This window comes from Schistocerca serialis, chromosome 12, assembly GCF_023864345.2.
Source record: "Schistocerca serialis cubense isolate TAMUIC-IGC-003099 chromosome 12, iqSchSeri2.2, whole genome shotgun sequence".
Lineage (NCBI taxonomy): Eukaryota > Metazoa > Arthropoda > Insecta > Orthoptera > Acrididae > Schistocerca > Schistocerca serialis.
Genome location: NC_064649.1, coordinates 9,216,630 through 9,242,151, shown reverse-complemented (window position 1 = coordinate 9,242,151; position 25,522 = coordinate 9,216,630). Strand labels below are relative to the sequence as shown.

Here is a 25,522-nt window from a genome sequence, read left to right as displayed (position 1 = left end):
ACTGATTCCGTGTTCTGCACTTACAGAGCCGAAAAGTTCGGGTCTGTTTGTTATCAGTGGGTCCAAGATGTTATCTCCACGAGTCGGTTCTTTGTTTAATTGCTCGAGGTAATTTTCGGATAGTGCACTCAGTATACTTTTGAACATAGCACCAGTTTACAATACCATGCATTCATTTTAAATTTCCGCCACCGTAGCCTCATCGAAAGCAGCTCATGTCTTGACTCATGACGATGATGCCATCCTAGACAGGAAGCGTGGCTTATGCCGACTCCTCTGACATATGTTCAGTGTTAATGACCGCATGTGATGGTGACAAGGTTCGTGGCCGGTGAAAGTGTCCCAACTTGCCCACAGACATTCTACTCACAACACTCTCTGTATCGGTGATGGTCAAGAGACTGCGTGTAAAACAGGATCGTGGAGTCTCTTGTTGGAAAACAACGCCCTCGAGTCCTTGAAGATTCGACACAGCCTTAAATCTAACGGCTGCTCCCCGAACTACTAGCCATGCGAACCCGACTCGATCGTATTCAGTACTCAACGTCACACCATACAACGACAGAACTGTACGGAAATGACAAAGTCAGTCTAGGAGCAACTATTCTCTTCTGAACCTCCACGCACTGATACCACCAACGAGACGCACAGCTGGGACTAGTCTGGGAAGACGAAAAGAATTACTTCTGGGTCGTTTTGGAAATCAGCCTTGTGCAAGCACAATTAGTTTATTTTTTATATTTACCCAGGCATGTTTCGACACGAATGTGTCATCTTATGTGGGTCAGACTTTTTGTTACTGTAAAGCACAATATCACATCACTGTAGGCCTAAGAAATACAATATTTGTAATTTGCTCCGTTTTGTTTGGACACGCACCTTAAAATTACATCGCTAACTGAACCGTATTATTATACATCGATTTTAGTGCTCGTTTTCGTCGATTTTTTGACACCATGTCATCTGCAAACTAGCCACGAAAAAAATTATTCGTATTTTTTGAGAGCATTTCGGGGGTAGAGCTTATGTACGTTTCTGTACTTACATTTTCCGTCCTGTTTCGTGTCCCTGGTTGGTGTCTCAATCAGCTGCTGTTTAGTGCATTGCTTTCACTCAGTTTATCACAAATTTCAGCTCACTACTTCACCTCACATGCAATTACACAAAATGTGGCGAAATGTGATCTTCACAGACACTTCTGACAACACACTCAGTGAGAGGTGTCATGTTATTGTCGTTGCTCACTTGTTCATCGTTGGTCTTGTGTTTGTTACGGCGCTGATTTCTTTCCCTGTATTATTGCTTTTTGTGTGTGGTAGTTCTCCTCTACTGTGAGTTTTTGATAGAGACTGTTGCTTTCTCTGAGGATCTTCAGGAGCTTGTTTTTGAAGCTGTGTGAAGCTTCTGAAGTGCAGAAACATCTTTTGCAAGCCTTAAATATTATTGGAAAGCATGTCATTCTTGAAAACTACAAATCATCTGTGGATCTTAAAATCTGCCAGGAAGTTAAAAGTCATTCTGTGAACTACAATTCTTCTTCTTTCAAAACTATTTTAACATTTTTAAAGTGTTATCGGCAATCATCGCCTTATTTCGTGTCAAAGTCATATGTAGATATTTTTGGAATTTATTTCTCTACATGTGTAGCCATTTGTCACATCAACAGCAAATGCGCTGCGTAAGAAGGTAATATGCAGTAGAGACCTGTTGTTATGTGACGTAGAAATGAGATAAATCATTACTACTTGGGTGTTACATATAAAACAGAGGAGAAAACTTGTTTTACTTTCACTTTCGTGGCTACACGTTAAGTGCCAGTCCAACAGGCTACTACCTCTCTACCAGCCGTGTGTGTACGCTGGAGTCGCACGTTTGCTTTTCCCCCCAGGATCTGCGGGCCGTCGGCGGTGACGTACGCCTACCTGGGGGAGTTCCACTCGGACAAGACGCGAGCCCAGAGCATGGTCTACGTCTGCCTCTTCATCGCCGCCGCACTTCTAGTACAGCCAGGTCAGTACCGACACCGGCTACAACCAGAGCCGATGTACCACTGTTCAGACGAGTGTGAGTTTTCTTCACAAAGAACTGATATCAATCGCGAGTGACGGTTAGCTAAAACTGTAGTTTCTATCTGTCCATCCTTCTTCTGCAGGGCGTTTCCGTAAGAGCGGGCAAAAATGTAACAGGAGTATGCACCACTGAACAATTTGAGACAGGAAACCTGGGTCGGAGAAGCCAGCTTACGGAGATATGGCATTAAACTTGTCTACCGCTCTGTCCAGCATTACTCTTTCCCAGCTTATTTACAACTAACATGCGCACAATTTTACGCGTACTGTGCTGTTTATTTGCAGACACGTTTTTATTTCCTGAAAGGAAACATGGAGGACGAGCCTGATTACTAGTAATCCATGATGCACGCTTTGTTTACTTTATTTGTCCATAACGTGCCTTTGTCGTGTCGTATTTACGTCGTGCCATGACAGAAGGTGCTATGAATCAACTACACACCCGTTCATTATTCAGTGCTATTGAGAGATATACAGTACAGTACGGAGGAGCAGTACCGGTGCACTGTTTCACGGTCGCTGGATTGAAAGGGAAGGTTCTACACCATGACCTGCGAGGTCACCTGAGCTAAAAAACCCTTGATTATTTCCTATGGGTCACTTGTGTATGAAACCCAAGTGGATATGGACATGGAATTACTTGCCAGAATTGTAGGTGCCAATGATGTGATTCGAAACACATCAGGGATATGTGTCAGGATGAGTCAGAATCTTGTTGACCGATGTCATGTTTGCGTTGAGGTTGATGGCCGTAAGTTTCAGCACACTTTGTAAGATCAGTACAAATGGTACGTTCATTGTGTCAGTGATGGTGTTTATTGTAAATAAAAAAGTATATAGCAGTGTGATTTTATTCCTATTATCTCCTTAATCTGTCTTCTCCGACGCGAGGTTCAAAAAAATGTTCAAATGTGTGTGAAATCTTATGGGACTTAACTGGTGAGGTCATCAGTCCCTAAGCTGACACACTAGTTAACCTAAATTATCCTAAGGACAAACACACACACCCATGCCCGAGGGAGGACTCGAACCTCCGTCGAGACCAGCCGCACAGTCCATGATTGTAACGCCCTAGAGCGCTCGGCTAATCCGACGCGAGGTTCCCTAGCTTACATTGTTCAGAGGAACATCCTCTACTTCCACCTTAAATTTTTGCACGCTCGTGCGGAAACACCCTGTGCATTTCTTCTTCTATCTATATCTCCTGTTTCTATGTCCACTCTAATATGCGAAAGTAACTCACTCTGATACGCTTTCAAGACCGAACCACATTTTGCACGTTGAAGAATAAGATAGGCTATTTCAGAATGTGTGCAGTATACCGTACAATGACGAAAAAAACCGCAGCACCAAAACAAAATGCAGAGTAAACTAGGTAACCCGTTTAAGTGATTAACACTGTAAGATCAGAGGTTAATGTAAGCACGAGATAAGCCATTGCACATATTAAACGCTGGTACATTACTAACCGGTTTAACCAGCAGGACGTTGAATGTAAGCATCCAAACGTGCGTGATTGTGTTGCACAGGTTCCAGACGTCAGTTTATGGGACGGAGTAACACGCCCGGTGCACTTGGTCGGTCAGCGCACAGTTAATGCTGGTTGCGGATGACGCTGAAGCTCTCGTTCGATGATGTGTGGTGTGTGCTCGATTGGAGGCAGACCTGGTGGTCGAGCAGGCCAACGTAACACGTCGACATCTTGTAAAGCGTGTAGGGTTGCAACAGCGGTATGTGGGCGAGCGTTATCCTCTTGGAAATCATCCCTTGGAATGCTGGTCACGAATGGCAGCACAACAGGTCGAATCACCAGACTGACGTACAAATTTGAGGTGACGGTGCGTGGGATAGCCACGAGAGTGTTCCTCCCCTAATACGAAATCGCATCGCAGACCATAACTCCAGCTGTAGACCCAGTGTGTGAGTGTAGCAGGCAGACAGGTTGGTTGCACACCCTCAAATGGCCTTGTCCTAATCAACACACGGCTAATACGGCCCGCGCCGCTATCCTGTGATCTTGTTTAGAGCGCGCGCTATAATCGATTATAGTTCGGTGTTCTGGTGCGGGTGGCGCTCCGGTGGTGATTTGCTATTGCGTCGCTGGCGTGTTTTTACGGTAGCCGGCGGAAAGCGAAAGGGTTGTCGGTTTTCCGGATATTACACGGAACGTGAAGTTCGCTCTGCCTGACCTGCTGGTGTCTAGCGCTAAGGTGGTTGTGCCTCGCAATATGAGCAGAGTGGTCTGGGGCGGAGGCGACTCGCCGCTGTGCTGGCCGTGCGGTGGTGATTGATTGGAGTCGGCGCACTTGTTCTGCCTGCCTGTCTGATGTGGAGGTCCGGTGGGGTCCTGTGATACTCTGGCGCAGAGACAACTAGTTGCTGTGTTATTGGGGGGGAAATCCTTGGATAGTTGTCCTATAAGAACACACATTCCAATGGTAGCAGAGCGTGGTTCTGATCCACGGACCTCTGGGTTATGGGCTCAGCACGGTTCCACCTCCCTGACATGCCTCCCACAACTGCCCATCACTTACCCACCTTGGTTATGTTCTGTAACATACGACAGATAATATCAACACAAGATAAAATTCAAAAATCAAATAACAATATAATATCCCGACAGCACATGATAACCACGGCGCCATTAACTCGGGCGCTCTTAACAAGTGCCAGAAGCCAACATACACAAATCTTAATAAACAATTCTCGCTTCTTAAAACAAAACAATAAAAGCCAAGCGCACATGAGTAGTCAAACCACAGTCTTAGAAGTGCCTTAACGACACCAAACGCCACTATTCCACCAAGTTAATAATAACAGAGTGGGATAAAAATACAGAACATACCACTAAATGCTGTTACGCAAACCACATTGACGAGATCCTGTTGTTCAGAAGACCACATATACCAAGCAGTAGAAATTCACTATGCATATACTCAAATGGTTCAAATGGCTCTGAGCATTATGGGACTTAACTGCGGAGGTCATCAGTCCCCTAGACTTAGAACTACTTAAACCTAACTAACGTAAGGACATCACACACATCCATGTCCGAGACAGGATTCGAACCTGCGACCGTAGCGGTCTCGCGGTTTCAGACTGAAGCTCCTAGAACCGCTCGGCCACAACGGCCGGCATGCATATACTGTCCAAAACGGCCTTTCTTAGGCAGACTTTGCCTAACACATCAAATGCCAAATATACCATACATGAACGCAACTCCGGGCAGGTAACATGAACCACCTACGTGAATTGTTTCAGAATGGAACAAACAGGCACCACCAAAAATAACTCTGAGCAGACTGGGTGGCCATCGACCCACTCAGCGGGATAACCAAAAAATATACTCCAGCTGAGCAAATAAATTGGTACCAACAAATATCGTAACGTGCCCCCCCCCACACACACACACACAGCAAAAACTTCCAACAATGGCATCTCACATCAGAATGAAGTTCAGAAACCGTTGCTGGAACTTCAAGTGGAAAATCTGGCGAGCCAACCGAGCCCAGACCCTAACCTGGCAGACGACTCCAAAATTCAGCAGCTAGTTGTCTCCGGGCCAGAGTATCACAGGACTCCACCCGACCTCCTCATCAGACAGGCAGGCAGAACAAGTGCGCCGACTCCAATCAATCACCACCGCACGGCCAGCACAGCGGCGAGTCGCCTGCACTCCAAACCACTCTGCTCATATTGCGAGGCACAACAACCTTAGCGCAAGTCACCAGCAGGTCAGGCAGAGCGAACTTCACGTTCCGTGCAATACCCGGAAAACCGACTGCCCTCTCGCTTTCCGCCGGCCACCGCAAACACACGCCAGCGACGTAATAGCAAATCACCACCGGAGCGCCACCCGCACCAGAACAGCGAACCATAATCGATTACAGCGCGCGCTCTAAACAAGATCACAGGATAGCGGCGCGCGCCGTATCAACGGCCGTTACTGACACCCAGGCAGAACCAGCGTCCATCAGAAAACAAAACACACATCCACCCTGCCCTTCTATTAGCTCTCGCTTGACACTGATGAAGTCGCAAATGTCGGTGGTTTGCGGTGAGTGGAATGCACGTTACAGGGCCTCTGGCTCGGAGCTGTCCTTGAAGTAACCGATTTGTAACGGTTCGTTGTGTCACTGCGGTGCCGACTGCTGCTGCAGATGCAGTGCGATGCGCGAGAGTCGTGTGCCGAACACGACGGTCTACCCTCTCGGTAGTACCACGTGGCCATCCGGAGCCCGCTCTGCTTGCGACCGTACATTCCGGTGGCCACCGCTGCCAGCAATCACGTTCAGTGGCCACGTTCCTACCAAGTATTTCTGCAATATCACAGGAGGAAGATCCAGCTCCTCGTAGCCCCGTTACACGATCTCGTTCAAACTCATTGACGTGCTGATAACGGCTTCTTTGTCGCCTTAAAGGCATACTTGACTAATGTCAAATCAGGTCCAGTCTCTCGCCCACCACCGTTACGGTGGTATTCAAAGCAAATCTGACTTGCGCCCTCATAGCGGCGCCGCTAGCGCCAATCTTATGCGACTGGCCTCGAAATCTGAGAAAAATCATCTTTCATACGTACGAACAAACCTACGTGTACGACGGAAAACTCCTTTTTGGTACTGCAATATTTTTTTCCGAGAGTGTATTTACTGATTTGAAGAGTATAACGCAAAATATGGCGACGTAATTACTCTTTGCAAAAGCTGTAATCTCTTTGATTTCTGAGTTTTATCATATTTTCGAAAATGTTCTACACATCGTGATTACAACAAGGGTTGCAAGCCTCCTCCATGAAAAATACGACCACACCGTAACACCATCGCCTTGGAATTTTACTGTTGGCACTACACAAACTGGCAGATGACGTTCACCGGGCATTCGCCATACCCACACCCTGTCATCTGTCCGCCATATTGCGTACCGTAATTCGTCATTCCACGCAACGTTTTCCAACTGTTCGATCGTCCGATGTTTACGCTTCCTATACCAATCAAGGCGTCGTGTTGCATTTACCGGCGTGATGCGTGCCTTATGAGCAGCCGCTCGACCGTGACATGCAAGTTTTCTCGCCTGCCGCCTAACTGTCACAGTACTTGCAGTGGATCCCGATACAGTTTGGAATTCCTGTGTGATGGTCTGTGTGACGTCGTTTTGGGGTGGCATTCGTTACGTCACATACAAAAAAATTATTACATATATATATTATATACTCTTATTTTTAATTTCTCAGCATGATTCTTTCTCTCAGGGATATTGTCTTCTCTTATCACTTTTACTTACGTGCATAAGTAAATATGAAACGGGTTCTTGAAGGGCCGCTGTTATTCATGTACCAACTTTAGATTTTGAACGTGATGACTAAATTATAGTTGCCGTTAACTGAATTGAATGTAATTTTGTTAATTTCTATTTATTGACTGCAAAGCAAGGATTGAGAGAATTTCGATTGTTACCGTGGAGCGGCCAAGATAAAACTTACTGAACTCATGGAATTTGTATAGTTTGAAAACATGAACTTTAACGTAAATTAATTATCTGAAGAAGAGAAATTTGTTAACATCCAGTATTGATTTAAGTGTCAGGAAGTCATTTCTGAAAGTATTCGTATGGAGTGTAGCCATGTATGGAAGTGAAACATGGACGATAAATAGTTTGGACAAGAAGAGAATAGAAGCTTTCGAAATGTGGTGCTACAGAAGAATGCTAAAGATTAGATGGGTAGATCACATAACTAATGAGGAAGTATTGAATAGGATTGGGGAGAAGAGAAGTTTGTGGCACAACTTGACCAGAAGAAGGGATCGGTTGGTAGGACATGTTCTGAGGCATCAAGGGATCACCAATTTAGTATTGGAGGGCAGCGTGGAGGGTAAAAATCGTAGAGGGAGACCAAGAGATGAATACACTAAGCAGATTCAGAAGGATGTAGGTTGCAGTAGGTACTGGGAGATGAAAAAGCTTGCACAGGATAGAGTAGCATGGAGAGCTGCATCAAACCAGTCTCAGGACTGAAGACCACAACAACAACAACAACAACAATTATCTGTTGCAATTTAAAAAGGTTCTTATAACGAAATCTCTCGTAGTTACAGTTACTATTAACACTGAAAAATAAATTAATACTTCGGCGGGTAATGGCCGACCAGAGGCTGCATAGGAAGATGAGCTTCTCGCAGCGCAAATTACTGAAAAAATGCTTATTAAAAATAGTTAGCCACTGCGAGCATTTGAGGTGACGACTATTACAAAGAAATTCATTTTGTAATAATAATGACAAGTTTGTTTAAGCAGAAATACGAATAACTTACATAAAATATGTGTAGCCGCTCAATGGGTGCCTTCCGTATATCGAAACAAAACAGTGTGTGTACCACAAAATACGTCCTTCCTCCTTGGCCGTACAATCGCGTCTCTTTTTTGATCCTTTTTTATTTTCATAGACAGTAAATAAAGATGCTTCTCTGCATATCAGTTGTTTCAAGAACATTAACTATATCTTTTACACTAATTATATTCAACCAAGCGAGGTGGCGCAGTGGTTACACACTGGACTCGCATTCGGAAGGGAAGGACGACGGTTCAATCCCGCGTCCGGCCATCCTGATTAAGGTTTTCCGTGATTTCCGTAAATCACTCCAGGCAAATCCCGGGATGGTTCCTCTGAAAGGGCACGGCCGACTTCCTTCCCCATCCTTCCCTAATCCGATGAGACCGATGACCACGCTGTCTGGTCTCCTTCCCCAAACCAACCAACCAACCAATTATATTCATAAAATACGTAAACTACGATTTACAACAGCTAAAAATGTCAATATTTATGTAACGTACTGTCACATCTGGATAGATGTCTGCCTATTATAGATTACGACCCTCTTCAATTGTCGGCGGTCTCCGTCAGTCAACAGACGAGATCGGCCTGTACGCTTTTGTGCTGTACGTGTCCCTTCACGTTTCCATTTCACTATCACATCGGAAACAGTGGACCTATGGATGTTTAGGAGTGTGGAAATCTCACGTACAGAAGCATGACACAAATGACACGCAATTACCTAACAACGTTCGAAGTCCATGAGTTCCGCGGAGCGCCCCATTCTGCTCTCTCACGATGTCTAATGACTACTGAGGTCGCTGATACGGAGTACCTGGCAGTAGGTGCTAGCACAACGCACCTAATACTAAAAACGTATGTTTTTGGGGGTGTCCGGATACTTTTGATCACACCGTGTAATATTGGTCACTGATGTCACTTTTAAGGCTGGCTCAGCCTTTCTGAGCGACACTGTAAGCGGGGCGGTGACTGTGGTGGGTGGGGGTGTCGGCAGGTCTGGCGTGGGCCATCATCCCGCAGCCGTGGGCGGCGCCCCTCGGCTGGATCACGCTGCGCTCGTGGCGCGTCTTCATCGTGGTCAGCGCGCTGCCCAGCGCCGCCACCTTCTTCGGCCTGTGGTTCCTGCTGCCGGAGAGCCCCAAGTTCCTGCTGGCCTCCGGCAGGCACGACCAGGCCATCGACGTGCTCCGCCGGATGTTCGCCGCCAACACCGGCCTGCCGCCGGACCAGTACCCGGTAAGAGGTACGGGCGGGGTCCGCTCCACACAGGCGAACTTCGCTATATCTTTTTGCAACCGTAATGGTAAATTCAATGTGTGAGCAAATAGCTTTGTATCCTCGGAGTCTTTTGCGGCAGCATGACTGCATAAAATCTTCTCGCCTTCCGCGCACGCCTCTTTCAGTCCTCCTCCGATTGGTGCTAGCGGTCGTAATTGTAGGTATGCCAGGTGTACCGGTATCAAATGAGCGTTTTTCTTTTTTTTTGTAAAAATGAAACACTAATTTTGAAATAAAAAGTAAATAAATTTTATTCAAAGTACTGTCCATTGCTTTTTATACATTTTGACCACCTTTCTGGCAATCTGTGGACATCACGCCAACAGAAATGTTCGTCTCTTGAAGCAAACCAATCAGACACCCAATTTTCGACTTCTTCGTAGCAACCGAAGTGTTCCTCAGCCGCCGGCCGCGGTGGTCTAGCGGTTCTAGGCGCGCAGTCCGGAACCGTGCTACTGCTACGGTCGCAGGTTCGAATCCTGCCTCGGGCATGTGTGTGATGTCCTTAGGTTAGTTAGGTTTAAGTAGTTGTAAGTTTGATGATCTCAGAAGTTAAGTCGCATAGTGCTCAGAGCTATTTGAACCATTTGTTCCTCAGCCAATGCGTGTCCCATTGATCAAAACAAATGGTAGTCGGAAGGGGCCAAGACTGGTGAATACTGCGGGTGGGGTAGCAGCTCCCAGCCAAGTGTTTTGATTGTATCCTGAACAAGTTTTGCTTTGTGTGCAGGTGCACTGTCGTGTAAAAAAAATTACTTTGCCACGTCTTCTAGCCCATTCTGGTCTTTTTTCGAATAATGCATAGTTCAAATTGATCATTCGTTGTCTGTAGCGATTAATATTCACAGTTTTACCGGGTTTTAGAAGCTCATGATACACCACACCTTTCTGATTCCACCAAACACAGAGCATTGTCTTCTTGCCGAATCGATCTGGTTTTGCTGTCGATGTTGATGGTTGTCCCGGATTAACCCATGATTTTCCCCGTTTAGGATTCTTAAAATAAATCCATTTTTCATCGCCAGTAACATTTCGACGCAAAATTGATTTTCTTTCATGTCTTTTAAGCAAAATTTGACAAATGGTTTTTCGGTTTTCCATCTTCTTTCATTCGAATCATGTGGCACCCATTTTCCACACTTTTAGATCTTTCCCATAGCTTTCAAACGGTCAGAAATTGTTTGTTGTGCAACATTTAGCATTGCTGCCATTTGCTTCTGACTCAAAGTATCATCTTCATCCAATAGTGCTTGCAATTCGGCGTCTTCCAACTTTTTGGTGGTCTTCCACGTTCTTCATTTCTTATATCAAAATCATTATTTCTGAACCGTTGAAACCATCTTTTGCCTGTTGCTTGTGATAGAGCATGATCACCATATGCCTCGACAAGCATTCGATGCGACTCTGCAGCACTTTTTTTTTTCAAATGAAAACAAATAATTAATGCTTTCGGCAAATCAACACTTTCTGGTACAATATTTGACATTGTTAACACGATGAAAACATATGATGTTGTTTGTTCTATGACTTGATGTATACTAAATATCTTTGACAGATGTCATACCAACCAAACAAAGATTAAGGCTCCTTCACAACAAATGTTCCCTATCGACACATTTGTATCTTAACGCTCATTTCATACCGGTACACCTGGTATAAGCGGGAAATAGTGCCAGCCGGGTCAGGCAGTAGTTTTACTCCTGACGACGATGGCAGAGCTAGCCGTCGAAAGGCCGAGAATTTTTTTTGCAACTGACGCGGCTTGTAAACCCATAAGATGTTATCCAAATACGTTTGTAATCGGAGCTTGCACGGTCCACTTAGCGTATCGGCAGACTAGATCGGTGTCAGGTGCAAGGAGATGGCGGGCGCAGGGAACTGTAGGTCCGCAGCTCGTGGTCGTGCGGTAGCGTTCTCACTTCCCGCGCCCGGGTTCCCGGGTTCGATTCCCAGCGGGGTCAGGGATTTTCTCTGCCTCGTGATGACTGGGTGTTGTGTGATGTCCTTAGGTTAGTTAGGTATAAGTAGTTCTAAGTTCTAGGGGACTGATGACCTCAGAAGTTAAGTCCCATAGTGCTCAGAGCCATTCGAACCATTCACGTGAAAAGTGTCCGAAGTGATTGTGGCCGCACGGCGAGAATTAACGGACTTGTAATTCGGAGTTGTAGTTGGAGATAGACGCATGCGACATTTCACTTAGGAGATCGTTAGGGAATTCAATATTTCGCTATCGAAAGTGTCTAGTGTGTGCCTGTTGTTGTTGTGGTCTTCAGTCCTGAGACTGGTTTGATGCAGCTCCCCATGCTACTCTATCCTGTGCAAGCTTCTTCATCTCCCAGTACCTACTGCAGCCTACATCTTTCTGAATCTGCTTAGTGTATTCATCTCTTGGTCTCCCTCTACGGTTTTTACCCTCCACGCTGCCCTCCAACACTAAATTGGTGATCCCTTGATGCCTCAGAATATGCCCTACCAACTGATCCCTTCTTCTAGTCAAGTTGTGCCACAAACTCCTCCCCAGTTCTATTCAATACCTCCTCGTTAGTTATGTGATCTACCCATCTAATCTTCAGCATTCTTCTGTAGCACCACATTTCGAAAGCTTATATTCTCTTCTTGTCCAAACTATTTATCGTCCATGTTTCACTTCCATACATGGCTACACTCCATACAAATACTTTCAGAAACGACTTCCTGACATTTAAATCTATACTCGATGTTAACAAATTTTTCTTCCTCAGAAACTCTTTCCTTGCCATTGCCATTCTACATTTTATATCCTCTCTACTTCGACCATCATCAGTTATTTTGCTGCCCAAATAGCAAAACTCCTTTACTAATTTAAGTGTCTCATTTCCAAATCTAATTCCCTCAGCATCACCCGACTTATTTCGACTACATTCTATGTGTGTGCCTATAACAGCAAATTTCAGGTATTACCTCTCACCCATGGACGAAATTTGGACGACTGACGCTTTTGCTAACGGCACGACATAGTCTGGTTCAAATGGCTCTGAGCACTATGGGACTTAACTACTCAGGTCATCAGTCCCCTAGAACTTAGAACTACTTAAACCTACTTAACCTAAGGACATCACACACATCCATGCCCGAGGCAGGATTCGAACCTGCGACCGTAGCGGTCGCTCGGTTCCGGACTGAAGTGCCTAGAACCGCAAGACCACCGCGGCCGGCACGACATCGTCTGTTGCGACGCTCTTGGGCTCATGACGATATCGGCTCGACCCTAGACGATGGGAAAACCGTGTCCTGCTCACATCAGCCTTCATTTCAGTTGGTACGAGCTGATTGTACTGTTCGAGTGTGGCGCAGATCGCAGAAAGCCATGCACCAAAGTTGTCAACAAGGCACTACGCTAGCTGCTGGTAGCTCCACAATGTTGCGGGCTGTGTGTATATGGAAGTGACTGGATCCTTTGGTCCAAATGAACCGTTCTTTGACTGGAAATCACTACATTCGGTTGCTTGGAGACCATTTGCAGCCTTGCCAAGCTTGGCGCGGCTTCCCCTATTGGAGGTACGAGTCCTCCCTCGGACATGGGTGTGTGTCTGTTGTCCGTAGCGTGAGTTACATTAAGTACTGTGTAAGACTAGAGACCCATGACCTCAACAGTTGGTCCCATAGGAACTTACCACAAATTCCAAATTTCAGGTAATTTGCAGCCATTCATGGACTTCATTTTCCCAAACAACGATGGAACTTTTATGGATAACAATGCGCCATGTCACCGGACCACTGTAGCTTGCGATTCGTTTGAACAAAATTCTCATCTGGGCAATGATATCGCCCAACATGACTCTCATCGAACATTTTTCATGGAATATAATCGAGAGGTCAGTTCGTACAAAAGATCATGCACCGGCTGGCTGTACCTTCGCACTTATGGACGGCTATAGAGACGGCATGGCTCAGTGTCTCTGCAGCAGGTTTCCAACCACTTGAGTCGATGCCTCGTCGAGCTGCTGCACTATCTCGGGACAAAAGGGGTCCGACACGATATTAGCAGGTGTCCCATGACTTTTCACACCTCGGTGGATATTGTAGGCTGCGTGATTTCGTGTTACGTTTCCTGTTTTGTTGTTTCCGATGGTGGTGGCTGCGCGTGAGGATGAAGCGTCTAAACCAGCCGCCATCGCCATAGCGAGGAGCTCGCTGACGTTATTGGGCAGTCGAGTGAGTCCACTGCAGAACTCTACAATCATGAGGTTGTTGAAGTCTGCTCACGCGCAGAAACGCGGTACTGTAGGGTTGTCAGCTGTCACCAACTGATCTGCTTACAGGCTATGTAGCACTTACATGTTCACTATACTGCACATGAATTTTTGACGTACTTGGCCTTTTTAACAAGTTATCTTTATTGGATGTCCTGTAATATGATATGCGTTTTTTTCGTTGTTATGTAGCGGCTGTTAGATTTAAGCAGTTCACGCAGGTTTTTTTATAACCAAATGAAAGGGCGCTTACAGTTCTTCTTTTTTTCTTGGCCTTATCCCATATCTTCACGCGTTCGGTTAACTAATTACTGGATTCGGTAGGGGGTGGTCACATGCCATTCCTCTCGCCACCACTTCCCCTTGGGGCGCATTTTGTGTACCTCATGGTTTTCAGCTTGCGGGATGTTGGAAACCATCCAAAATCCACATCCACGCTGGCCACCGTACAGTCGTTAATTCGCTGGGCAGATTCCATCCGCACCGGCGCCCCTCCCAGAATCCCGGACGTGGGGTGCTAACGCGCGCGGCCATCGAGGGGGATTGAAAAGTCACCTACACCACAGTATCTACTTCATTATTTGAAAAAGCGTGCAGTTTTCTCTCGTGTGGAAAACATGTTGAAAGTCTCTGGCTTCGTAACATATAACGTGAGGTCGTACGTTATACGTCACCTACGGCTACGTGCTGAAAATTTACGGGTTGTGATGAGTGGTGTAAAAGTAATAATAATGAGCAGTTTAGTCTTTAACTTTACTCATGTAACTACTGATACAACAAAAAATATTTAACACAGATTTAAAAACAAACATTTTTGGCCATTGACCAGAAGAACTGATTTTAAGCCAAAATTCAATTTTTTTTTCCTATTTGTTACACTTCTCATGTTGTTGGTCATTTTTGCAGTCCCATACTGGTCTCTTTTTTTGAATGACTGACACTCTTAGCAAACATTCCATCGGTACCTCAACCGGTAAAAACGGAACCCTTATAGAGCCCTTTTTCTCAGGAACAGGCAGAGGTATGAAGTTGAAATGTACGTCACGCACCAAACTCTACCACGCCTTGGCGGCATAGAAAATTTAAGCTTCTAACTCCACACAGTCATACGGGCGTTTATGTCACAACTCTGATACTCTGAAACTCACTCATGGAAACGTATAAGGTTGGCCTAGAATCATGAAATTTGGCAAGAAGCGAGGTTTCACTGTAGAAGCAAGGGAAAAATCTGGGAACTGTTACTTTGCATTTATATCACTTAATTTTTTTATCTGTTGTCCGTCTGCCTGTTTGTCCGTCTATTAGGACTGCTTTTCTCAGGGATTGATGCAGAAATCAAGTTAAAATTTATGTCAAATACTAAAGTCTACGGTCCCTTGTCGGTGTAAAATCTTTAAGCTTCTAAATCAACCCAATCAAAAAATACGGCCATTTAAGCTTCATATATTGATACTCGCAAATTCACTCACCAGAACCCGTAGATGAACCATCTATGTACATAATTAAGTATATACGGAACCCTGAGAGCGCCTTTGCTACTTAGCCAAGTCCGTATTTTTTCTTTCAGTTGTTTAGCTGTTGACAGCACCATTCTTTCCAAATTATGGTGAATTATTTATGACTAATTTTACTAGCGAATATACGTATGAGGAAGCAGCTATTAATATGCATCACTTCTTGAAGAGGCGTCCACAGGTTTATTGTTAGTACCACACCACACACTATTCCCACTGCTCTAGATCTACATGGATACTCTGCAAATCACGTTTATGTGATTGAAATTTCGTGAGAAGACGCCCCCGCAATGAGAAATCCCTTTGTTTCAATGATGCCAACCCCAAATCCTGTATCACTTCAGTGACACTCTTTAACCTATTTCGTTTTTGTACAACCAATACTTTCTTCCCAAGTGATGAGTTGCCCCACGAAAAAATCTCATAAGCCATTAATGAGTGGAAATATGCAAACTATCTTAAGACTATATTGTTTGTTTCCAAATTACCAAGTGTGCGAAGAGAAACAGTTGCTGGGCTTAGTTGTTTCAGCAGTCCGGCAATATGTTTCTTCCAGTTCGCATTTCATTAGTACGAATACCCAAATATCTTGAATATTCTACTCTGCTTATTGCTTCTTGCTTAGGAGATACGTGAACTGTTCTTTTCGTTACCAATTTCTTTACCGTCTTTAACACGATTAATTATAGCTCTTGTGTCTGCAAAAACTACGAACTACTCTTTATGTATTATATGGTAAGCTAAAGACCACTTAGCTCCGCAAGGAATGGGAGTGGGAATCTTAAGACTGGAAAGCCTCAGGTACTATGGCGGTTTTTTACACCATAGAAACGGACTGGTTCATGAATTGTTGGACCACTTCGAAGCAGGCCATGTTATCTACCAGTCTTTGTGTTAGTCCTTCCCTTGACATTGTCCCATCCACGTTACCTTTCAACACAGTCGTTAGAACAACTTCTACCTCTTCGCATTACATGCTGGTACCAAGTTAACCACTTTTGTTTACTCGTTACTTGAGCTAGCGTGTCTGGTACTCCACTCAAGCCTCACACATCTCTGCGTTGTTCTTCTTCTCCACATATTCTCTTCTCTTGTGTTTCTCGTGTAATTCTCTGCGTGTCTGATATGTCACGCGATTTCCTTTTCTTTCGAAAAGTTAAGTCTTGCATCTAAGATGATAGCTTTCAAAATTGGCTCTGTATTGGTACCACAGCGTCACAGCCTTTCCTGCTCTCCAATCTCGTTTTACTTTTCTGTTTTTCTGCCCTGTTTTGTCTTAGAAGAATGGCTTCATACCTGCAGACCACTATGAAGATAATTTTTTGTTGTATACACGAATTATACGACAAGGGTGCTTTTCGATTATACACCATAACGTAACTGTATGCGTTTCTACATTCCTGCCGCTTGCCAGTTTCTCATTTCCCTTGTGCCATATGAAACACCCCGTTTAATTCCTTTACTGGATTTTGTGTAATTTATCGAAGCCGCCAAACAGTTAATTATTATGATTATACGACCGTGTGCTTAACGGATGAAAGACTATAGGTTTTTCTGCTGTGGTCTCGGGGGTATTTCAACCGAGTGCGGCTGTTCTGAGACTGAATAGTGGAATGATTGAAAGTTTGTCTATTATTAAGGACCACAAAGGTTGCGATGTACAAAACTGATATATATTTCCTACTAACACACAAATTCTGAGACAGTTGCTACCTTCGCCTTACACGTCTAATTACAGTTATATCTTTTTATTGGTTACTGGCTTTAGGTACTTCATCACACGCAATGATGATGGCCAACATTCACAACAATCCTCACTGCAATCCATGGTTGTTGCTGGCCGACGCGGTTGACGCGAAACGCGTGATTCGGCACTTGTCACTTTCTGTTTCATATCACTCGCGAATCGATATTAGTCAGGGTCAACCCCACGACGACCAGGGGGACGTGCTCACTCGTCATACTCCGGTGAATTTTACCGTTTACAACTCACTCGACCACCATTCTTGCCTGTCTCTCCAGCACCACCGCTCGCTCGACACTAGTCGAACTCGACACTAATCTCACTGCCTCCCGCAGCGCTTGACAATCGACTCCTGTCTGCTATCGACCTGAGCGTCGAATACTAGCATCAATGTTGGTGGGTTCACGGATCCCTTACACATACCATACCTGCAACAACGGTTTTCAGCAACTGCCACAGTTATTTTTACTTCGGCTACCATTCTGTAAGTCCATATTTTGTTCAGCCGACCGCGCTGGCCGAGCGGTTCTAGGCGCTTCGGTCTGGAACCACACGGCTGCTACGGTCGCAGGTTCTAATCCTGCCTCGGGCATGGGTGTGTGTGATGTCCTTAGGTTAGTTAGGTTTAAGTAGTTCTAAGTTCTAGGGGACTGATGACCTCAGATATTAAGCCCCATAGCGCTCAGAGCCATTTGAACCATATTTTGTTCACTGACACACGGCGCGGAACTCAATCTCAATCGTCCCATTAGTCAAAGGACACGTTGTAGGCTTGGGTTCTTGGACGTACAGAGTGACCTGCGTTTCACAAGACTGCATGCAGCATGTGGAGTCGATGTTGGTTCGCAGAGATGACGCTTCTGTTGTCTGGAAGTTGATTCCAGCTCGCTCCAGAGAGTGTCCCTGATGGTCGACCACTCAGACGCCTCCCATCCCTCTGAATCCTGTGTGCCGCTGTCCAGGTAGTGGCCCTGCAGGAGGACGGCCTGCAGTCCTCGCCGGCCGGGGTGAACGCCAAGTCCCCTCTGGCCATGGCCCGCCACATGTGGAGGCAGACCGCGCCGCTGTTCAGACCGCCGTACCTGCTCTACACCGCCGTCGCCTGCTTCATGCAGTTCGGACTGTACGCCAGGTGAGCGCCGGGCTGCGGTATGTTCAAGGAAGCATTTCACACAAAACGGCTCCCACCTTCGTACAAATAAGCACACCTCCTGTTCCTTTTTTTGCCGGCCGGGGTGGCCGAGCGGTTCTAGGCGCTACAGTCTGGAACCGCGCTACCGCTACGGTCGCAGGTTAGAATCCTGCCTCGGGTATGTATGTGTGTGACGTCCTTAGGTTAGTTAGGTTTAAATAGTTGTAAGTTCTAGGGGACTGATGACCTCAGATGTTAAGTCCCGTAGTGCTTAGAGCCATTTGAACCATTTGTTCCTTTTTTGTTGGTATTTATTCCATATCTAGCACTGAAAGACCTAAGTCGAAACAAGGCCCCGGGAGTAGACAATATTCCATTAGGACTACTGACAGCCTTGGGAGAGCCAGTCCTGACAAAACTCTACCATCTGGTGAGCAAGATGTACGAGACGGGCAAAATACCTGCAGACTTCAAGAAGAATATAATAATTCCAATCCCAAAGAAATCAGGTGTTGACAGATGTGAAAATTACCGAACAATCAGTTTAATAAGCCACGGCTCCAAAATACTAACACGGATTCTTTACAGACGAATGGAAAAAACTGGTAGAAGCCGACCTCGGATAAGATCAGTTTGGATTCCGTAGGAACGTTGGAACACGTGACCCTACAACTTATCTTAAAAAATAGATTAAGGAAAGGCAAACCTACGTTTCTAGCATTTGTAGCTTTTGACAATGTTGACTGGAATATTCTCTTTCAAATTCTGAAGGTGGCAGGGGTAAAATACAGGGAGCGAAAGGCTATTCACAATTTGTACAGAAACCAGATGGCAGTTATAAGAGTCGAGGGGGCATGAAAGGGAAGCAGTGGTTGGGAAGGGAGTGAGACAGGGATGTAGTCTATCCCCGATGTTCTTCAATCTGCACATTGAGCAAGCAGTAAAGGAAACAAAAGACAAATTCGGAGTAGGAATTAAAATCCATAGAGAAGAAATTAAAACTTTGAGATTCGCCGATGACATTGTAATTCTGTCAGAGACAACAAAGGATCTGGAAGAGCAGCTGAACAGAATGGACAGTGCCTTGAAAGGAGGATATAAGATGAACATCAACAAAAGCAAAACGAAGATAATGGAATGTAGTCGAATTAAATCGGGTGATGCTGATGCTATTAGATTAGGAAATGAGACGCTTAAAGTAGTAAATGAGTTTTGCTATTTGGGGAGCAAAATAACTGATGATGGTCGAAGTAGAGAAGATATAAAATGTAGACTGGCAAAGGAAAGCGTTTCTGAAGAAGAGAAATTTGTTAACATCGAGTATAGATTTAAGTGTCAGGAAGTCTTTTCTGAAAGTATTTGTATGGAGTGTAGCCATGTATGGAAGTCAAACGTGGACGATAAATAGTTTAACCAAAAAGAGAATAGAAGCTTTCCAAATGTGGTGCTACTGAAGAATGCTGAAGATTAGATGGGTAGATCACATAACTAATGAGGAGGTATTGAACAGAATTGGGGAGAAGAGAAATTTGTGGCACAACTTGACTAGAAGAAGGGATCGGTTGGTAGGACATATTCTGAGGCATCAAGGGATCACCAATTTAGTATTGGAGGGCAGTGCGGAGGGTAAAAATCGTGTAGGGAGACCAAGAGATGAATAAACTAAGCAGATTCAGAAGGATGTAGGTTGCAGTAGGTACTGGGAGATGAAGAAGCTTGCACAGGATAGAGTAGCATGGAGAGCTGCATCAAACCAGTCTCAGTACTGATGACCACAACAACATTCCATATCTTCATGGGATTGGAATTTGGCTTTGCTGCACTTCCAGTGGCCGTGTTTGCAGATAAAATTACTAGATATATGATCCGCCTGCTCTGCAAACAAATAACCCCAGACATGTTTCAGCAAGTTTGTGCTAAAATAGAAAGAGTTTTAAAAACGGGAAAATCCAGTCACAGCACATAGCATGAACTTCATAACCTATCAATAGAAGAAAACTTCCACATACAGAGGATATTAGCAGAAGGTAAATATATTGTTACATCACAGAGTAGAAATGTGGAAGAAATTAAAATTTTTCTAATGTTTACCCAAGCAGAGCCATAGATGACACCAGGCAAAGCTGGTGATATAGCTACACAGCAGAAAGGAACAATCAACACTGTAAGTTGGTTACGTACATGAGCACAAATTGCTATATCAGCACCAATCGCCAGGCACAAGATACACATTCAGTAAGAATTCAATCAAGAGAGGGAGAGAGAGAGAGAGAGAGAGAGATCCGTTAGTTCTTTTTGTGTGAGGCAACAAACACTACCTCAGATGCAACAGAACATTTCAGACACTTGACAATGCAATAAGAGCCAGTAACAAATTGTTAACAAACACAGCAGAATGAGGGCCATTCATTCAGCACTAGCAAAGAAGTGGGCTGCATTCAGTCATAACAAACAGAGCCTCGCGTTATTACCTCCCACTGTCTCCATGGATACTGCTGTCCTCTAGCTCTGAGTTCAGTTTATCCTGAGGTTTGGTGGCGTTCATACCAAATTCAGTGATTATTATAGTGTAGCGACATCCATGTGCTAGATGTTCCAGCACTTCTCGAGGGCAAACGGTTTGCCATTCCTGAAGTGACAACATCCAAGTAACCACAACCTGCCACTCATGACACTTGCACTGGCTGCCATGTACCATATTGCTAATTGGGAGACTGACGGTCTTCCAGCAGTGGTACATCTCGTGGTGCTTGTCACATTAACATCGTCATCACAGCTGGGTGAGGGGGTCTGCCTCTGTTCCTTATTACACTTGCAGTCACTTCAGTGTGCCAAGGGCTTACCTGTCTGGTGGGGCCAGGATCAATTCACTACACAATCTCCATCAGATTGATACATCCCGATGGGTCCAGAATGAGATCGAGGGTGCTCTGACGGAGTGGAGGCATAGTTTCATGGTATGATTTCGGCTACAAACCGCCACACGGCAGCGCAAAAGACTTTGGCTGAATTGCTAGAGCAGTGGACTTGGTGGCCAGCCAGGTTGAGAACAGGAGTCAATGGGATTTTACTGTGTCACCGGTGTGACACATCAGCTGAGGCTAACGAGAAGACACAAAGGTGTAAATCTGAACAAATAAATGTTAACTTACTAATCATGTTTTATTAGCACTGGAAAATGCTCTGCAGCTTGCCCAATACATTTCTGACAGTTACAGGTGTCTCCACTTGGTACCCCCAGAGTGTTATAACCAACTACATTACATTATGCAGTGGCACGTTATTTAACTTTTTAAGTGAACTATACAGAAAAAAATACAACAGAAACAGCTAAACACACACAGAGGCAGGTAAAAACTTAAACAACATTCAAATTTGGCGCCAGACTGACTTCCGTACAAGTGAACACCAACTGGGACTAAACACACAACAGCAACATTAATTCTGTGTTCGGGTAATGTTGGAAAATGCTATTTACTAACGAAGTTCTAAAAAATAAGCTCATCTAAAAAACCAAACTGGTCGCTTTCTAGTACTGTAGATGGTGGAGGACTGATACCAGGCAGTCATGTTATACCCCACTGGTGACGTAAGCCACAGCAATGAAGTAGCATGTGAGCGCGCGCGCGTGTGTGTGTGTGTGTGTGTGTGTGTGTGTGTGTGTGTGTGTGTGTGTCAGCTGGTTGTATGTAACAAGCACAGCCAGATGATGATGGAATGATAGAAAGGAGCTACCGTATCTGGACGCCACCGTGACCATTTCGTGTATGTAGCTGCCCAATTTGTTAGTGTGTCATTGTAAAGTATACCATGTGAGTACAAGGGCTGATGTGGTATTCACAGCGTAAGGACAGTGGCAGTAAGAGAATCTAACTGACCAGGACAAGAGTCCAGTCTCGCACATTGTCAACCACAACCAGTTTCACATCGAACAGGAATTGCTGCTCTAAGTGAACACAGATTCATTTCAACCAGTTTCGGAGCGGGTATTGAAAGGGAGATGCAAGTAATGGACATTTTATGCTGGGTGCCTCGCAAAAGGCCATAGCTTACAAAAGCAAATAAAGCTGCTCATTTTGAATTGATCAATAAACAAAAAACTAGTGGCCGGCTAGAGGTGTGCAGTGTCGTTCAACTAATACCGATTTTGCCCCTTTTTTCGCATGATAGAAGGCACCGAGTGCACTGATGACCCAATAAGGCGGTTAATCCACAGTGGTTGGAGGGCATGGTTCAAAACGGAGGTGTTTACGTGTTTTTCGTACCTCGGCTTGAGCCCACTGTTGTGGCTCAAGCCAAAAAAAAATAACCTTGGCTTGAACCGCGTCAGTGGGCTTAAGCCAAGGTACGCAAAACATGTAAACACTTCCGTTTTGAACCATGCCCTCCGCAGTTGTTGGAGGGCATGGTTCAAAACAGAGGTGTTACGTGTTTTTCGTACCTTGGCTGGAGCCCACTGATGCGGGTGAGTGTGAACATGGAGTGGGACATTTATGTCGTCATTCCTTATGACTCCGTGTTACCATTTTTTCTGTCTCTTCATACGCATTCTCATCTTTCAAAATGACAACAGGAGTTCCCTTCCCACTCTTAGTTTAGAAACTCATCGACATGCATACGCATTCACTGACGGCAGCAGTTCCTTTGGGGCTGGAAAGCGACTCTCATTGACAAGGCAGAACACTCGCCTCCTACACCTGTCAGTCAGCATCTTTTTACGACCATTGTTCTTAGGCCGTGTTGCATGCCTGTGAGTGTAGCACCATACATTGTAGATGCGTTGGGCGGCCTGTGTTGATACACCAACAAATCAGACATCATCATCAATGGGGTGCTTCTGGGCACCTCTATCATTACAGATGACAGCTGCTTTATGCCATTCTGTGATGTCTACATATCCACCAATCTTACCGTGCTGATTCGATACAGCTGACAGTTACCCCTGCATCTACATCACTACCCTGCATTTCATATTTAACAGCTTGGAAGAGGATTTATCGAGCCCATCACGCCATTGTGATGTCTTGTATCAGTGGAAGAGGGGATGACTTCACTGTCTGTCATCAGTCCCACACCATCTACAGCATTCCAAAGTTAACGGTCATCTGGCCACAAAATGTTCATGTTTTGTTCTTGTGACACATTTATACATATTATAATGCAATAACATAGTCCACTGCCAGAAGAAAATAGTACACCATTTTAGAGATTTCCAATTCACTCAAGATTACTGTTGCAACAGTGCACATGGAGTACATGAAGTGACTACATTTACAGATCAACAGCACAAGCGGTACCAGATATCAACAAAATGTTCAAATGTGTGTGAATTCCTAAGGGACCAAACTGATTAGGTCATCGGTCCCTAGACTTACACACTACTTAAACTAACTTATGCTAAGAACAACACACACATCCATGTCTGAGGAAGGACTCGAACCTCCGGCGGGAGGGGCTGTGCGGTCCGTGACACGATGCCTCAAACCACACGGCCACTCCGCATGGCAGATATCGACCCCTGCAAAGTCGTCTATAATAATATGTGGTGTAGTTTACATGAGTGGCAATGCAGGCGCTGACTCTGGCATGCAGTCAATCACACAGATGGCGAATACTGTCCTGGGATATGCTATGCCACGCCTGCTTGACCTGTTCATGTGGCTCTCTAAGAGTTGTTGTTCTCAAGTCTCTTCACATCCCATCATATCAAACATGTGCTCAAATGGCGACCAGGGATTATGCTGGCCAGGGAAGTTGCTGCACATCTTGCAGAGCACATTGAGTTTCAAAGGCTGTGTTTGGGTGAGCGTTATCCTGGTGGAACAACATATCACATTCCTATCGCAATAATGGCAGAAGAATGGGTCTAACAACATCCTGCACATACTGAGTGCCGATTAACACCCCCCAGTGAGTCTTGGACAAATGTGCTCTACAAGAGAGCGCTCATCAGGTCTCCATCATACACACAGATGACATTCACTAACGTGCAGGCAGAATTTGCTTTCATCACTGAAGACCACAGTGCGTTATTCCATTTCTTAAGTGATGCTCTGATGGCACAAATCAAGTTGTACATGTCGATGCTGTGGTGTGAGTGGAAGATGGGCTAGAGGTGAGCATGCCTGTAGTCCCACTGATAATAACTGGTTTGCACCAGTTTGTGTTGAAGGTCTTGCTTCACAAGTCCTCTTATCTGTGCACTGGTAGCTGTCCGATCTGCCACTGCTGCCTTTATGATACAACTATCCTGACAATCGTCTGTGCTGTATGGACATCCAGAAACTTGTCTGCAGGTGTGAGAATGTTCACATGATCCTGATGGCAACATTGTTGCACAACTGATGCAGCACATCCAACATGTGTGTCAGTTCTCTGAAAGGATCATCCCACCAATTGGAAGACCAGAGTATGACCCTTTTCAAAGTTGCTCAGTTGGCTGTAGCAAACACGAGTGCATCCTGCTTTCTTCATACCTTTGCATCATGCTGAGCCTTCTGGATGTGAGCATTACTTATTAAAGGGTGGACACAGATAATACTCTGGTAGTTGTTCCACTACGCTATCTGTTGGTGGATGACGCTGAAACAATTATCAATACATGTACTATCCGCCAGGTGGCATATGCCACCATTGGATCAAAATCGATGTCGTGTTTCCAGATATACTAATTTTTTTCTCGCAGTTTATTTTACAGTGTGGCGGTCTTTACATGCTCGGTGTGACGGCTTTGCAGCTCCAATGGGTTCTACATGTGGCTGCCGGAGCTGCTGAACCGAGTGGGCCAGTACAACGACGCCTACCCAGAGCAGCCTGCTGCCGTGTGTGACGTCATCGCCATCCTGGCAGGCCAGATGTCGCCACCAGTCGCCGTGGAACGCTTCCAAACCACCTACTCCAAGTAAGTTCTCCGGGGGAAAGTACGCACAGTGTAGTACAACAATTGGGAATCGTGATTCCTCTTCCTCTCAGAAGGTAGCAGCTCAGCAGTGGTGGAGTCGTCGACCTCCTTAAAACTGTAGTTTCTGTGTTTTTCTCACAGCCCCAATGCAACAGCGAGTGCTGAAATATTTACCATCAAAGATATACAAATATTCATTTCGAAAATGTTGCCACATGAGTAAATAGCGTACAGTCTAGAAGTTGTTTGAGCTGTCCTATTCAAATACGAGAGTTATTGACTGGAATGAGCACACAATACCAACTGAAAGACCTAAGTAGCGAA

At 45.1% G+C, this 25,522-nt stretch overlaps 1 protein-coding gene across 1 annotated transcript in view; it reads left to right on the top strand.

Moving 5' to 3' along the window:
* Positions 1-25,522, top strand: part of LOC126428242 (synaptic vesicle glycoprotein 2A-like) — a 71,928-nt gene that overhangs the window by 26,766 nt on the left and 19,640 nt on the right. Inside the window, exons 5-8 of the mRNA XM_050090157.1 lie at positions 1,889-2,010; positions 9,392-9,633; positions 18,128-18,297; positions 25,034-25,198. Coding sequence (XP_049946114.1) covers positions 1,889-2,010; positions 9,392-9,633; positions 18,128-18,297; positions 25,034-25,198 — 699 coding nt within the window. The remainder of the gene's footprint in view (positions 1-1,888; positions 2,011-9,391; positions 9,634-18,127; positions 18,298-25,033; positions 25,199-25,522) is intronic.